General features: G+C 37.1%; 1 protein-coding gene across 2 annotated transcripts in view; it reads left to right on the forward strand.

Annotated features, from left to right (window-relative positions):
• GRM7 (glutamate metabotropic receptor 7) overlaps nucleotides 1-18,072 on the forward strand; it is a 756,022-nt gene that overhangs the window by 245,707 nt on the left and 492,243 nt on the right. For both annotated transcript variants that reach the window (XR_004971482.1, XM_036332027.1), the window contains exon 2: nucleotides 890-1,106. Coding sequence is in view for 1 of the 2 variants with exons in the window: in XM_036332027.1 (XP_036187920.1) it covers nucleotides 890-1,106 (217 nt within the window). In the remaining variant the exon portion in view is untranslated. The remainder of the gene's footprint in view (nucleotides 1-889; nucleotides 1,107-18,072) is intronic.

Below are 18,072 nucleotides of genomic sequence, written 5' to 3' on the forward strand. Positions count from 1 at the left end.
GCAGAGTGTAATATAATATATATAGTATAGTAAAGAATATTTACTGATGGTTAGGTAAGGTAGTGCATATAAAACTTTAGAACATGAGTGGAACATAATAAAGAGTTGAATAAAATATTTCTAAAGCAATGATAGAGATATGTAAACATATGTTCTTAGAATGTTGAGGGCGATGTTTGTGATAAAATGTTACAGAGAACCTGGGAATCCACTTGTGGGGAATGTGTGAACTTAGTAAGGAAACCCACGCTGTTCTCTGTTTTGATTATCATCACCCCCATGTATTAAGTGCCCACCCTGTCACAAGCATCTAAGCCAGTGGTTCTCAACCTTCCTAATGCCGCGACCCTTTAATACAATTCCTCATGTTTGTGGTGACCCCCCAACCATAAAATTATTTTCGTTGCTACTTCATCACTGTAATTTTGCTACTGTTATGAATCGTCATGTAAATATCTGATATGCAGGATGTATTTTCATTGTTCGCGACCCACAAGTTGAGAACCGCTGATAAGCAATGCACATTTATATCCTTGCCCCTCAAAACAATCGTATACTAATGATGCAACTAAGTCATTGAGGTGAAATAGCTTCACGAAAGTAAACACTAGTCGAAAAAAAACCACATTAAACTTTGAAATCACATCTTATCAAGAGCAAATCCATTTTTATTTCCCCTCCACCTCACTACCTCTCTAATTGAGGAATTACTCAGGTAAGGACCCACCAGGTGACTTTCTCACTGGGTGTGGACTTTGAGTCAGGGTTGGCAACACACACATCCTCTTTGGAACTCAAGTTCTGTATTTGGGGAAAATTGTTGTCAGTGTTAATGATCTTCTCGCATCCTGGTGGTTTGCTCTCATGTGGTGCTTTCTTGTCTTTTCAGATCCCCCAGATTAGTTATGCGTCAACGGCACCTGAGTTAAGTGACGACCGGCGCTATGACTTCTTCTCCCGCGTGGTCCCACCTGACTCCTTCCAAGCCCAGGCCATGGTAGACATTGTGAAGGCCCTAGGCTGGAATTACGTGTCTACTCTCGCATCTGAAGGAAGTTACGGAGAGAAAGGTGTGGAATCCTTCACGCAGATTTCCAAAGAGGCAGGTAGGAAGAGATTGCAATGATTAAGATGACCCTCTTCACATGTCTGTGGCTTACAGGGTTCTTTTCAGACTTTATTAAACAAACACTATAGATAATCACCGTATACCTACTCTCACATTCCCCACTGCCTGTGAAGCAGATCTGCAAAGTCTTTGTTGTTTTTGAAGAGAATATTTTCAAAAGTGTGAAACTTAAGTCACTTAAAGTATTAGTGGAAGTGATGCAGAGAAGAAAATAGTTTCCAAAATCAATATCTTACTTCTGTGTAATGGATAATAGTGTGGATTACTGCTTATATTTGGGAACCTGAGAAAATGTGGCTAAATGTACTTCTCAATGCATACTTTCTTCCTCTGTTCCTCTCTAATGATGGGAGAATTGTTTAGAATTATGAGAACCCAATCACGGCGCCACTTTGCTTTGGAGATGAATAACAGTGATGGCTCTGGCTGACTTGGTCAAAACAAAATCAAATAAATTATTTAGATAAATAGTCTTTGAAGTATTAGATTATATTGAGAAAGACATCTGTATTAAGTAACAGTTAAAGAAGATTGTTTATGTTTATTTAGCTCAAATTGAAAATAATGGGCTCAAATGTTTGGCCATTGATCTTCCATTGGGCGATTTTGAAAAAATGAGACGAAATCGCCACACTTAGGAATCCTGATGATAAATATTCAGGCTTCCCCACTTGGAAATATTGGATCAGTGTGTGTGTGTGTGTGTGTGTGTGTGTGTGTGTGTGTGTGTGTGTGTGTTTAATATTCCTGTATAGGTCTTATGCTAAAATCGGGTTCTCAGTTTAATTTGTAAAAATTTTATCTCCTCCCAATTGTTATTGATCAGAATAGTTAACTAACAGTAAAGGCAGACAAGCAAGGCAATAGAAACAGAGGTTCTTTCAATGAGGAAATATGTCATAAATTCCGAAGTCCTGGCTGTGATGTTGGACTATCAGACTGAAGATATACTTACGCAGACAATGGTTCAGGGTATGGCTACTGAAAGAAGGGAGTGAGGACTTGCTTGTAAATCCCACGATTTTAACTCAGTGCCTCATCATTAGCTCTAATTGCAAATATTCACTGGGGAGCTGGGCCATTCTTAGGTTCTTCCTTCTCACTGAAATACTCTCACTCTTAACATCTTTGACTGGGTGGCTCCGAAGTATGAATAGGCCTCATCCTGAAAGTCATTTCTAAGTTCAAATAAACAAACACATGCCAATTCAATGGTTCCACTGGCATGGCCTTGTGTTTCCAGTGTCTTCTCCCACAGCACTTGTCCCATGTTAGTCTAACTTGCTGTTATTGCTTTATTGTCCGCTAGACTCTAGAGGAGACCTTGTCTGTCTCATTTACTATGGTAGTCCCAACTGCTATGTTTATAAGGGAAATATTTTGTTTATTCAGTTAGAAACTTTCTGATTAGAAAAGATATCTTAACTCTGGCTTAGTGTTATGCTGAGATTTGTACCACTCTAATAATTGCCTTAATAAAGCCCTAAAAAGATGCCTAATCATTTTTGATAACCAATACTTTTATTTTTTCTTGGTTCCTTGAATCCTGCTTTGACCAAAGTAAGGCTAGAGGTTGACTTAGAAGTATGAACATAAATGCCAACAGATAAGACATGATGAAGAGAAAATAATCATGTAAAGCTCAGAAGTAAAGTTCAGATACCTTCTTGCTCTGTTGATGCAAATGGCTCTCCCATTTAATGCTGAACTTTGTACTGGATAAAGCAAAAAGCATGACACATTTTTAATAAAATTGACAGTGTTCACAAGATGAAAATTAACACAAAAATTATGTTAGTTTTTCAGTCAAGCATAGGATCAAGACAGTTGTTTTCTCCGTGTCTTTTATAACAGACTGAGATAGACCTGTCTATAGACAGGTTAGTGGTGGATTTTATATGGTTGCTTTTTCCGGTTGTCACTTGGTGAAAACTCAAGATATAAAATCAGAGTCCATTATGTAATGACTCTGCCAAAAAGGACAAAGTCTTTGTCACATGGGCTGAATTCCCCAGCTTATATGTTTAGTTAATCTTACATTGAGATGATGCAACTCAAAAGTAAGGATTGTATCATTGGCAGCCATTGTGGAAAAAAGCTTTTAGTACGAGGGCCTCTCCCCTGGAGGATGAGAGTAACTGTAAGGCCAGCTGCAGGAATGCAGGGGCCGGGAGGGTCCAGGAAATGTCAGGCAGATCCCTTCCTCTTCTCCTCTAAGTATTAGGGTACTTGGTGTGTGTTTATAATACATATCATTAGAACCATATCATATGTGCAGTTTGTTTAAACGAATTCCCTTATTGCTTAGCAAACACCCTTGTGCCCCCCCCCACCCTCCCCAAGAGAAAAAGAGGAAATGCATACAGAAAAGATGTGAAAATTACAATGTAAATGGTGTGTGGTAAGTTACTCGCTCAGTGTGTGTATTACTTAGGGAAAACCTGAGGTGGGACACGTGATCTGTTGTTTCATTAGTCAGTTTTGCTTTTGTGGGTCTCTCATAATGTGAGCGCCTTGCTACCGCAAAGGTGACTCTAGAATATAGAGATACATACTCAAATTCTGTGACCCCTGAAAGATCCAACTACTTCCTCTGATGTTCAGTCAAAGAAACAGCAACATAGTCAAATTCAGATTTAAAAGAAAAGAAAAATGTACTCTACTGGAATTTCTGGGAATTTTAGAGAATCTTCAAGGAAATTTAAAATGTTTACATTTTCCCTTTGCCTGCTGACTATGGAACCTGACTCTCAAGAAAGATGTGACCCCATGTGTATGTGTAGGAGAGGCAGTGTGTCAGAGATAAGCAAGTGCTGTGGCTCTCCTTTATCAAAGTCTGGGAGAACAATTGAAGACAGTGATGTCAGGGAAAAAGTTATCCTTCAACAAGGGGCCATCTAATTTGTTTGGAACATGGAGGCCTGCATACAGTTTCTTTAAACTGTCTCAGAGAACCGCAGTGGTTCTTGTCTCATGTGTAGTCATGGAAGAGTTAAATATACATGGAGAGATAAACAGGTCCTATGGTGTCAAGAAAGACCTGAATTTGAGTAACGGGCTCCATCACTATTGTGCTGTAAAACTTTTGGCACACTATTTAACTTTTCAAGCCTGATTCCTCACGTAGAGAATGAGAGTAATGATGCCTACTTCCTCCAGTAGTACAATAAATAAGGTCATGTACAGCGAAGCACTTAACACCCAGGGCTAGCTGATGATTAGTGCCTCACACCAGTTCCCTATAAATCAGTAGAGTTAGTGTTTGAGTTTGAAGAACTTGACATTAGCTTTTATTATAACTACAAGGTTATTTACATATCAATACATATAAATATATATATATAATATATAATATCTGAGTCATTCTAACTAATAAGCTTTCATCATATAAGAAGCATAAGAAGAAAAGAAAGTGAACTATTTTCATTGTCCTATGTATGTGGGGTGTGTGTGTGTGTGTGTGAGAGAGAGAGAGAGAGAGAGAGAGAGAGAGAGAGAGAGAGAGAAAGGGGGAGAGAGAGAGAGAGAGAGAGAGAGAGAGAAAGAGAGAGAGAGAGAGAGAGAGAGAGAGAGAGAGAGAGAGAGAGAGAGAGGGGGAGAGAGAGAGAGAAAGAATATATCACATAAGCTCGATGATGGTGCCTCTATGTACTGCTGGAAGGCTTGAGGGAGTTACTTCCATTCTTCTTGGACAGTTTGACTTTGAAGATTGTGATTCTTCTCCTTTATACATCTCTAAAGTTTCAAATTTTACTTTACACTTAAGTTCTGAAACAATGGCTGCTTGTAAAACTGTAGCTTGAAGTGTCCCCACCATGCACACAAGTCACAAGTGAGCTCTGCTTTATCAAACTCAGGTAGACAAATCAAGACAATGATGTCAGAGAAAAGAAGCCTTCCTTCGTTGGGGGCCATCTAATTTGTTTGGAACATGGAGGCCTATATACAATTTCTCTAAACTCTCAAAGGAAGCATCTAATTCTTCTCTCATGGAAAGTCATGGGAGATTTAAATATGTAAGAATGTTGCTCCTTGTTGAACTTTCAGAGAGGACTGTAACACGTTTTCTCAGAGGATGAGATTTTTGTAGAACAGTTATATTTGCATAAATTACCCTGTTTATTTGAATGGATGCACATGCAATATCACCAAAAGCAATTTATTGCTTAATATTGCAGAGGATGAGAGAATATTCATCCCCAACATGCTTTAAATTCAGGTCAACGTAGTAACCTCAATAGTCTAAATTAGACATAAAGACTCGTTTTTCTAAGTGAGGGTCAAAGTAAATGCTTATGATAGCATATGGCACTAATATATTCCAGATGTTTTGAACCAAATTGGGTTCAAGGATTATAATAGTAAGGAAATTATATATGACACTTATAGTTTGTCAGGCAATTTTCAGAAGAATTCCATAAATGTTGCTTCACAAAAAAGAATGATTTGTTACTTTCATGATATCATGACACATGTCAGCTTTTCAAAGCCTGGGAGAACAAATGAAGCATCCTTTCATTATTTCCTGCCAATCACATAATAGAGTTATTTCAATTGGTCTTACAAAGTCAACTTCATCATTATTCAGATGAAACTCCAGGACTTCCTTTTATTTATCACTTTATCTTGACCTAGATTACTCTTTCCTTAGGTAAAGTCTTGACTATTAGTAACTATTTTTTAGCCTCAGTTTTTTTTAGTTAGGCCTCAGGAACTAGTTGGATTTGCTCATTAAAAGATTCTCTTCTCATTAAAGAATTGTTTGCCTCTCTCTCTTCACAGATGCAATGTTCTCTTTCATTGTGCTAAATGTCAGTCTTCCTTGCTTTGCTGTAACCTCTATGAGGTCAAGGACTTTGCCTTGTGACTGTCGTGTAGCCTAATTTTTGGCATATGGGAGGCATTCCATAAATAATTGTTAAGGGAAGGAGAGTAGAAAAATTTGTATTTTTCCCTTCACCTTTTAGAAAAAAATAATGTAAAGAAAGTACTTATAAATACTTTTTATGATAAATAATTTTGTGACGTGTGGGTCAAAATATATTCTATATCTGTTTGCTGTGGTTTGTTATAGTTGCCCTCATCCTGAATCTATCCCATTCTTGCCTCTTACTATCCCCACACAAAATTAAAGCAATATGATGCAACAGAGCTGTAATTCCCAATACCACCATCTATGTTGAATTTGAAGAGTTTTCCTTATTCTTTGTCTCTGTCTATGTCATGGTGAATATTAGAGAACTATGAGACATTTTAATATCTAGGTGGAATGTTTCTTTAATGAAGTGTCCAGTGGCCCCAGTTTATATATGTGTCTTAAATATTCAAGGGCTTAATTTCAAAACACAAAATCACAAGAATCCTCATATCATTTATCGTTAGTTGTGCTTAAAACTAAATGCTAAGTTCCTCAAGAAAAGGCATTACACTTAATTTTATTTTTTGACCCTCCGCGACTAGCACAATATTTTAGATTTTAACCTATGCTAAGCTTGTTAGCACAACTTGAGTGTGTCCTCTGATCCCCATCAGCATTGCAGTTGCTTTACTTCTGTGCTTCATTTTATTCACCTTGGTCTCCAAGCCTCCAGATTAGCCTCTCCAATATAGGACCCATTGATCTGTGGCAGTAATCTTTCTAACATACCGATAAAGCCATTTTGTCATCTGTTCCTAGTTTTCCTTTCCCCAAAGGATCAAGTGAAAGGTGTCCAGTGTGGAATGTAGGTCTTTCTGACCCAGTGTCTGCTTTCATCATCAATCTCACTCCCATACTATCCATATCCTCCTCAATCCCAACCACAAGCCCCCTACGTGCATTCTGTACCCCGCCACGGTCAACCTCCTGTGGGTGTCAGGATATTCTGTGTCTTTGCAAATGTTTTGCTTCCTGCTTGGACTGCCAGCTAACTCCCATTTATTGTATTTTTCCTAAACAACACCTTGGGAAAAGCTATCTCTGACTTAGCTTCCTTCATGGTCTAAATTTGGAGTGTGGTGGGTACATCTGTCTTTTTTTAACAGCACATTGTTAGTCCATTTCTACAAATAAATCCATGGAGAATGATCAGCTTCACACGTCTTGGTGAGAGAAAAGGCCTGCATAGCACTGTAGAGCTGAAAGGGTCAGGTATTCATATTCCCTACCTTCCTTGAAGCGAAGGCCCAGCCATATAACCCAGCTGTGGCTAATAATAGCTACCATAGATGGATCAAGAGCTAGGGACATGAAGAAGCAAGAACAATGGGAAACCTGCTGTGTTCAGAGCAGCAGCAGCGATGCCCATGTTTCAGGCGGCTGTGGTCTCCAGCGTGAGTGGGCAGCAGTAGTACAGTCTCCCACTTCTCACGTCCAGGAGTAGCCCAGCAGTGCCCCTGGTTCTGTGGCACTTTGGGGGCTTTGGTCATGAAAGCCTAGACATCCTTTTTTTCAGCTCATTTTCCGACTTTGGTTTTCTGGTCTCCACCTTGATTCTGTGAATTACTCAGCACAATTTAAATCTATTATTCTTCTTCTAAATCTAGACAAACTTAACTTCAATTGTTTGACTTTGCCTTTGTTATTAAATAATTGAAAGTGTCACTTCTATGACTCCTGGTCCAAAACTATCATAAAAAATTTATTTGTATTGTTGTAATCATTGTAATCTGTCTAATTATCATCTCCCATTGTAATGTATGTTGAGGACAGGTATTATGTTGTATTTATCTTTGAACACTAGACCCAGAATAATGTCTAACATATATTAGGCTCAATAAATGTACATTGATTTAAAATAGTCTTAATAATATAGGAGGTGAAGACTCCAACGCTGTAGCTAGTACAGTGAAACTGTTGGAAGTTTTTATAGTTTTGATTTTTTTTACAGTTAATCATACATTTGCTGTGATAAACTGACTTTAGGGAAGGAGAAATGGGTAAGAAATCTGGCAATAAGTCATATAGTCATGCAATGCATATCTGAGTACTTTCTTTGTATTAGATACTGTTCCAGGGTAATAATGATAAATAATAATTATAGTAGTAACAAGACAAAAAATTATCTCTGCTTTCTAAGAGTAGAAATACATAAGTGGATACAACTCCTTAGGGCATGTGGCAGGGGAAGACTAGGTAGATGCTTAGCCGAGCCTCAAAGGTAAATAGGAATTAGCAGACCAAATAGGAATTAGCAGACCAGGCTGACCTAAAAGCAGTGGTGAATGATATTTTAGGAAGAGAGAATCATGTTAAAAATGAAAATAAAATCGTTTCATGTTATTACCATGGTGTAAAGTGTTCCTACACACAACTATTGCAGGAAATGCTTTGGTTTTTGGACCTAAAACTTCTAAATCTGCCCATAACTCCTCTAGTGACTGACTCAGAGCTGGCATACCTCTTTGAGTTGCAAAGTCAAAACATATTTATTGAGAAAGATAATTTCTTTTGGTCCAGACAGTTCTCAAATGCATATTATTCCAATAGCAAAGAATGGGTTTCTTCTAGACAATAGACTGTCATTGTTGATGTGAGACTAGACATAGATGATGACGGATGTTTTCAGTGCATGAAGAAATAGCAGAAAAACCTTTCTCAGCAATTCCTTCTCATCTTTTCTACTTACCTCCACTGGGCCTGAGCAAAATGCAAGGATGTGAAAAGATCTGAAGAGAAAGTGAGCCCCTACTTGGGAATTACCTTATGTTGCACTTACTAAGGAGAAAAGGGGCATTGGGTTCTGGAATTGAAGTTGAAGACGTAGTGAAAAGGAACATAGCGTTTAGGGATAGAGACTCCTATATCGAGAATTCTATTGAATAATTGAATTTCTTGCTCAGTTGGGTTAGAGGAGGAACATCGTTGTTCTGGAGTATCTTACTTTGGAAAGTAACCAGGCTTTTGTAATAATGACCTTACACCCACTGAAATGTAAAAGTAGAAGCTCTGATTTATTCTCCCTATTTGATGACACTGCATCAGCCTTCAAGTGGAGCTTTCTTTTACCAGTCTTTACAAACATATCCATTGAAAGAGACCTCTAATTTTGAATCTCATAGGTTTTGATGGATGTCAGCAAGAAAGATCAATTACAGTAGAAAAATAAAAAAGGGGGGATTAGTTATCTTATAGAACTGGAGGGAAGTATATAGAACCAAAAATTCAAGCACTTTTTGGCCAGGCCTATGTTTTGGTTGTGGGAAAGTAGGACACCTTGATTTTGAGTTCCATTAAGGATGCGCAAGGTAGGAAAGAGGTATTTCCCAATTAATTTCAATGTTTTAACCAAACATTGAGATGGTCATAGTCTTTAAAAAATGTTATCTCTTTGGTTGGCTCTTCCAGAGGCTTCCCAGTGTTTCATTCCACTAAAATAGTGAAGTAAAGGTGGGGAGGGGCTTTGAACTGTGCCCATACAGAAAAATGCACTAGTTACTAACACAGAGGCCAGGAGGTGAGCACTGGAATTATTGAAAAGGGTAGTTCTGAAAAATAGGCAGATGCTCCAGTCAAAGAAACTGTAATAATTGGTTGCTTACAAAATGTCTATTTCAACTCCTATCTAAATTATTTTATATTTTGAACAACCTGATATGTGTAAATGTAGCCCCTTTGATACCTGCACAGAGGGATCTGTTTTCCTTTCATTTGGCAAATGGATCCCCGCTGTTAAATCTTTCAAGACATTACAGGAAATTCTACAAAGCCCCATATCAGTTGCATTAGTGTTTGTAGGCAAATGGAAGGACAGCAGATGATTAAATCTCTGGTAGTAATAGTAGCCATCCAAACACATTATATTGACTTTTGAAATATTTTGACCTTGTAATTTTGACCTCCAAATTTGCCTACTCCCAATTCTTCACATTTCTTGTTACACTTTTGGCTGGATGTCTTAAATAGAAAAATTAAAAAATACTGCCAATAATCACTAGATAGTGTTATTCCATTTGTGGTAATATTTTAGAGTTGACATTAACTGTCAAGCAAGCTCCTGTTTAGACAGGCATCACTGTGATGTTAACACACTTTACAATCCACAGTATTAGGGTTAGGGAAAGGCTTTCCTTTCTGAAGAACAACTTTGCCAGATAAAATATTCTTAGTTGGCTTTTTTTTTTCTCTTCTCACTTTAAATATATCATTCCACTCCCTCCTGGCCTCCATGATTTCTGCTGAGAAATCTGATACCCTTATAGGTGTTCCCTTGGAACTTGCAAAGTTTTTTTTATTTCTCTCACTGCCTTTAAGATTTGTCATTGATTTTTGACAGTGTTATTATAATGTGTCTTGAAGAAGATCTCTTTAAGTTGAGTGTGTTTGATGACTTATGAGTTTCATGACATTATATATCTGAATCTCTCCTCATATTTGGGAAATTCTCAGCCATTCTTTATTTAAGTAATATTTTTTTGCCCTTTCTATAGGGTGTCCCAAAATTCATGCAAGATTTGCAATTCATTTCGATTGCAAATCTTGCGTGAACTTTGGGACACCCTCTATATCTCTTTTCTTTTTGATACTCCAATAATTCACAGATTGCTTCTTTTGATGGTATCTGTTACATTACATAGGCTTTCTTTATTCTTTATTATTCTTTCCTCTTTGTTTTCCTCTGACTGAATAATTTCAAAGTTTCTATCTTCTAATCTACAGGTTTTTTCCTTCTGCTTAATCCATTGTGCTATTGATACTCTTTTGAATCTTTCATTTTATGCTTTAGCTTTAATCCCAAAGACATCAAGATTTGAAATTTATCCAATAAAGAATTCAAAGTGGCCATATTGAGGAAGTTCATTGAACTACAAAACCCCCCATGAAGACAGTTCGGTGAAATCAGAAAAATAGCACATGAACAAAATGAGCTGCTTAACAAAGATAGAAATTATAAGAACCAAGCATGTATTCTGAAGCTAAAGAATAAAATGAAAATTATTGTGATTCTCTGGTGCTGCCTTATTTCCTTGATGTTTTTATGTTAATTGAAGTCTTATATTGCTGTCTTTACTTTTGCAATAACAGTCACCTCCTCTAGTCATTACTAAATTTCTTTTAGAAAGAAGTATCTTCCATCAGACTTGATAGGGAGTCTGAGGCTTTCTTAGTCCTTATATGAATATGTCTGTTCTGTGCTTCTTGCTCTCTCTGTCAGAATTCTTAAACTTCTATGTCTTTTTTTTTTTTAATCCTTTAATGCCAGAAGCCTCCTTTTTGCTTTCCCAAGGGTGGAGCTAATCGAGTTTGTGATTTCTCCCTGGCCCATAGATTCATGTTGGCTTTCTGTGCATGTTTATTAGATGTCATGCTTGCCACTAAGCATGCACAGAAAGCCATTCACAGGCTGGGGATTGGGGGGGGGAGGTGTGTGTGTGGGGGTGAGGTACCTAAATCTCTGAGGGTACCCATGAGCTAGTTGAGGGGATCAGTGGGCAAGGTGTCCCCCATAGGTGGGCTTCTTGATAAAGTCTGTGATGTAATTAGTAGACTCTGCATTCCTTTAATGCATTCTGAGAGTCCTATATGCCTCTGTCCCAGACTCTCTTACACCAGACATAGATCTATGACTCAGAAATGTGAATGGAATGAGATAGAGCTGGGCTCTTAGGTAATGTCCCACACAGGTGGGAAGGCCTGCCCCTCACTTCCAAGCTTCACTTTCTTCCCAGGAGAAATCACAGGCCAGAGAGGTGATGCTTGCTAATTGTTCCTCTTACCCTCTCTCATGTGTCCAAACACTAGCTCTAATGATGTACTTGAACTTCTCCACTGGAATATTGAACTTCCACAAGGGCTCTCTGTCTATGGATGATTATCTAAGTAGTGTTCTCTGGCTCATTGGTCACAGCTAAGAGGGGTTGTATCTAATACACTGGCCACTCTAGCGTCCATGCATACTAGTATTACTGGAGACATGGGTGGGTAAGATTCCTCCTGAGTCCTTTGGTGAATGACGCTGGATCTCATAGCTCCCACAAAAGTCCCTTTTCTGTGGATTAATACCAAATTGTTGTTATTGAGTGGAGGATGTGATAAGAGATGTCTTATTTAGCCATGTTGATGGTATCACTACTCCCCACTGTATTTCTAAAGAATAGAATATGTATTTTACTTAATTGGAAGAAGTAGGAGAAGCATATTTTGTAATTAAAATATATATGTTAACCAAGTAATTGCCTGTTTAAAGATTTGGATTGAAACAGCTGCAGTATATTTTGCTATTGTTCTATATGTTTTGCTAGGTAAGTATAAGACACTCAACTGAATGGCAACACTCTATCCTAAACATTTCTAAACTTATAAATAAAATATCTTATTGAGAAGATAGAAGAACAGACAGAAGGTGCTGGTTGGAGATAAACCATTAATGGTGAAAAGACTAGAATTGAGTCAAGATCATGGATACTAAGAATGAAGTGGAAGGCCGTGGGACAGAGAATAATCAAGAGATGAGAGTTTCTGCTTATAAACTTCTTTTTTGCAAGGTTTTTTTTTTGTTGTTTGTTTGTTTGTTTGAATTACAATAGTTTCCTTAATGTTATTGAACAAAAAACAAGTTTTCATTTCTTTATACAGAGTGAACTGAAGTTCAACTGTAGCCTACATTCTCTGAAAAATTTCACTCAGCCTTAGATTATTGCATTCATACTAGAATAATGGCTTTGGGTGGCAATCTGCATCAATCACATAAGACACTTCTAACAATCTGTCTGATTCCCAGTTTGAATGGTATTTGGCTAATAATTATTATTTGCTACCTGCCTTGTGTCCTTTCCTTTTAATGGGGAAACTCATTCTTATATCTAGTATATGAAAACATAAAAACTTGTTACAGTTGAGTGTGTATATAAAACAACTTTAGCCTTGAAGTCAGCCTCCAAAGTATAAAATGCATGGATTAGTACACAATGAAATGATGAGACCATAATGTTTATACCATGACCTTGTTTTATGCCCTAGAAAAGCAAAATTGTTACCATGAGTTATGATAGGAGAATTTCTAATTATTTTGGTAGTTGTTTTTAATCATTGTGTTTTTTGTATTTGTTTAGTCATTATTAGATCTTCAAATTATTGGCTAAAAAATTTAAGAATTGCCAAAAAGGGGAAAAAAGTTTAAACATTAACCAACTATAGGAGTTTAAGAAAAAATAAAGTTATTTGTAAGGTTATGAGGCAACTCAAAGAATTAAAGGCCAGACCAAGGATCTAAGCTTGGAGAAGACAACAATAACAACAACAACAACAAGGCTACTCCAGTACTCTCCTAACCCAGGAAGCAAGGGATGAAGAACTGACTCTTCAGGGTACCACCCACAGGATGAATCAGCTCCAACTCCAGTAAGACCGTTAGTTCTAAAGCACCCAGGGCTCTGCCATTGATCATGTGCCCATCCCTTGGAAGATGGTTGACAGTTCTACCAGTTTTTGGAACTATTGTAAACATCTAAGATAAACATCAGATCTTAATATCCAAAAAGTAGTAGGAATAACTGGTGCTGGTGACAAATGTGTATTACCATAAAGGTGATATAGTCGATTTTCTTCTTTATCTTGTAATGTTTTTCCATGTACATTTAGAGAAAAGGAAGAATTAATAGCAATGCAAAATATTCTAGCTGAAGCAATTCTGATATATTTCTGAAATAAGAGCATTTTTCTTTTTCCTTTAGACAGATCATCAAAGAAACCATTATAAACACTTGAAGACAATTCTTTAAGCCACTGGCTTGCTAAAGAGACAGGGAATGTAATTTTCCTAGCTTTACATCTGTGATAGCATTCATTAAGAATCAGATTTCAATCATCAGGTGATCCAATTAGCTCTACCTTCCCCCATGAGTGAGATATGTGGAATGAGAGTTGGGGGTGGGGTATTTATCATCACTACTGGAAAATTCCGCAGTATCTGAGCACTCATTCTAATGATAGAGGGTCAAGTGGACCATTTTATATAAGAATGGCTGTTGTTCATTTGTGCTGAGCAATTTGAAAAAATAAATGCTAGTTCATTTTTTTTTTTTTTAATTTCAGAATTCCTCTAAATCGAACTCTGCAATAGTGAGTTTTGGATAATGAGAGTAAACAAATTTTCTTTGAAATGTAGAAGTGGCAGTAGACAGGCCTTGTTCCTGAGTTCTTTCCTGCAGGGACATGAGCTTAATGATATTCTGTATTTAAACCCAGGGGAAAGGAGGCTCTTTGAGAAAGAAAATGACAGAGACCCATTGCATGCTGGGACAGTGATGAGAAGCTTCTGGTTATTTTCCAGGGAGTCTAATAAAACACTTTTAAAAAACCACATGGGAGATCATTGCAGACAGAAAACTTTCTAGTAAAACCAGAAAATGCTAACTTCATGAAGGAGTAGTATTTAACACATATATTCACTTTTTTAAGATGTAAAAAGTTATAAGCATGTGAAGTATAGAACTGAAATGTGAATACTTAGAGGTGGGTTATTCTGTTATGGACAAGTAGGCTAACACTGAGAAAGACGATTGAGGACCCTTCATTCTGCTTTAAATATATTTTCCTTTCTCTCAGCTTCGGTTGGACCGCCTGGTGAGTTTTCTTTGTCCTATATTTTTCTTGGAAAAGCCGGTCTCCAAACTGCTCAGCACAAACACCAAACTTTGCTCCCCATTAGGCTTTTACTCAACTAGTTTCCTCTGCCTGGATTATTCCTTCCAAAGCCCAGTTGCCTGCAAACCCTCTCAGTGAAACTTCTCCAATATGTTCTTGTGTCTTCATCGTCACGTCACTCCTGTGTATTGTTTCTGACACTATATATGCGTATGCATATATCTGGGGGATTACTTATTTTGTCACAGTTATGACATGAAAGAGTATGAGCTCCTTAAAGGCAGCTACAGATATTAAAAATGGTGAAGGGGAACTGAAAATTCTTGGGCATTTCCCTCAGTCCAGGGGCTGGCCAGAGCTTATAACACAGTCCCATGGAACATTAAACACTAAATAAACATTTGTTTACATAGTTAAATTCTGGCCTCTAAAATCCAGAAATCAATTTGCCCTTTTCATTTAAATTATTCTTTAACTCTTACCTCTCCAGAGAGGCTTTCATTGCACTCTGTGTCATACTAGGGACAAACCTACTTGGCAATCTGATGGAGAAACATCCCTCATTTCTTAAGGTTGGTTTAGTTGCAAGTTTATGATGGGTTAGGAAATTTAGACAATGATAACACTAGGTTTAAGACTGTAAGATTAGTGCTTTTCTTTTCTTCATTGTTGTTGACTTTGTTAAAGCAAGACCTAATCTAATTGAAGCTTAAACTAATTCTGCCCATAGATTAAAGGGTTTGTTTTAAGCATTTAATACATTATATAGATTTCATATATTTTTTATTATTGAAAAAGATTAAAATGACAATTGATACATACTTGGAAATAAAAAATTAAAGACAAGTTGATTCTATTGTGTTGGGAAATCAAAAATGAGTATTTTTTCCTAAATTAAGAAGACCCATGTGAACATGAGAATCAATAAACCACTAAGTTTAAGGTGAAATACGTTTCCCATAGGGCAGGACTATTACCTGTTCAAGATCAACTTCCTCTTTTTTTTTTTTTTTTGCATCATTCACGGTCTGAATAGATTCATCAGAGACTTGAACAGGGCAATACCAACTCCCTTTTTCTTATTTTCCTCCAAAGTGAATTAGATCAGTCTGAGAGAAAGGTTATCTTCATTCTAGCTTTTTGAAGGAGGATGAGATTGCCACCAGGAGATGGGCAAATATTCAATATCTGGCACCCATTCTGCCTTCTTTCCCTCTCTTCCTTTCTTCTTTCCCCTTTTCATCCCCTCCTCCCAAATCCATAGAACACCTGAATATTCCTATTTCATAATGGCTAAGAGCATGCTTGAAACTCAGATGCACCTAGGCTTAAAACCCAGCTCTGACCATTATAGAAATGTCTGAGTCACTTATCCTCATGAAGATGCTATTTCCTTGTTTAAAAAACAGATATAATACTAGTTTCTTCCTTAAGAGGCTTTTGCATGAAAGAATGAGATAATCCAATACATAGAATTGCTTACCATGGTACCCATCATAAATACTTGATAAATGTTAGCTGCTATAATAGTTATTACCCTGATGATAATCATAATAATTAAAATAATAACCTTTCTTTTTTATTACTTCTAATTTTAATTTATTTAACAAAAATCTATTGAATATCTACTGGTTTTCAAGCATTATTCTGGATGCCAAGAGTAAACAAGATAGATCTATATCTTTCCTGTACATTTTGGAGAGATACGCATTTGATAAAGAAATAGCCATATAATGTTGGAGATTATCAGTGAAAAACAAAGACAAATTCCTTTCTTTATTCTTTTTTCTCATGCTTCTATATTTCATGAACCTCTAACTGAAATTCAGAATTTCTTGGTTACAGATGTATATAGTTAGTCATAGTATTAAGAGAAGTTCTGGTGACTTAGTAACCAATAACATTTACAGATATTTCCATACCACAGTGCAGCAGTTGCAAATTGTACAAAATCACAACTTTGAAATTATGAGAGTTATTTGATCCAACAATGAATTTTGTGAAAGTCCTTTAATTTTTGATGCTTACATTATAGTGGGGACCTAGATGGCTTAAAACAGGGTGAATGGGGGCGAGATGATGACAAATGCTTAGTTATATTTTCAAGGTGAAACCAGTAGTACTTGCTTATTACTTGGCTATGCAGTTAGAGGAACATTCAATATGATTCAGACACTTTTGTTCTGAGCAACTAATTGGATTGTTATGATTCTTACAGAAGTGTGAGGAACAGATTTGGGGTGTGGAGTGGAAATTAAGAACCCTAGTTTGTTCTTATGAAGTTTTTTTAAAAATATATTTTATTGTTTTTTTTTCTGTTTTATTGTTTTATTGCTTAAAGTATTACAAAGAGTATTACATATGCCTCCTTTTTTTCCCCGCCCTTGACAATCCCCTGGCCTCCCCTACCCCCCAGTGTCTTAGTGTTCTTAGGAAGTTTGAAATGCCTGCAACATACCAGCAACATATGAAGATGCTATTTCCTTGTTTATAAAACAGATATAATATGAGTTTCTTCCTTAAGAGGCTTTTGCGTAAAAGAATGAGATAGTCCAATACACAGAATTGCTTACCTGCAACATATGGAGAAAAGCTGAGTGGGCATTTGGGTATACTAATCTAGAATTAAGCGGAGAGGTCCATGATGGTGATCTAACTTTGAGGAATCCTGAGTGTATGGGCGGTTATAATGCTATGAGATGGGATGTAATCACTTTAACAGAGCAAAGGCTGTAGGACTGAGCCAATGGGCTATCTAGAAGTCCAAAACTGGAGATGGATCCAGCAAGATGAATTAAGAAGTGCCTGAAGAGGTACAAAGAAAACCAGCAAGTGTTGTTTCCTAGAAATGAATTTCAAAACGTGTTTTAAGAAGCAAGGATTATGAACTGAAAAGTAAGATGAGGACTAAGAATTGATAATTAGATTTAGCAACATAGAGGTCATCAAAGGCTTTGAAAGATGTTTTGATGGAGTGGTGAGGTCAAAATTTGAATAGAGTAATTTCAAGAAAGAATGGAAGGAGAGAGATTAGACAGAGTGAGCAGAAAACTTAACGGGAGTGGCAGAAGCAGAGAAACATCTATCTGCCAGAGCTGGAGGCATTTTCAGAGATTTCATTTTGGAACATTGACATTCTATTCTATTACTCCCATGTTTCTTCTTCCTACTCTTCTAATTCCTTTCCCTCCCTTTACCCCTATTCTTCCTCATTCTTTTTTCTCATCTTTCTTTTCCATACTGCTGCTGCTCTGAACTATCCCTGGCTAAGGATGCAAATATGAAGCCACCCAGGCCTGTGTAGGTCCAGACCACATGAATAGTATGACAAGACATACTGCGCTAGGACAGGCTCGCAGAGGTGTAAGCAGAGGTGGGC

The sequence above is a fragment of the Myotis myotis genome, unplaced genomic scaffold, assembly GCF_014108235.1.
Source record: "Myotis myotis isolate mMyoMyo1 unplaced genomic scaffold, mMyoMyo1.p scaffold_m19_p_13, whole genome shotgun sequence".
Taxonomy (NCBI): Eukaryota; Metazoa; Chordata; class Mammalia; order Chiroptera; family Vespertilionidae; genus Myotis; species Myotis myotis.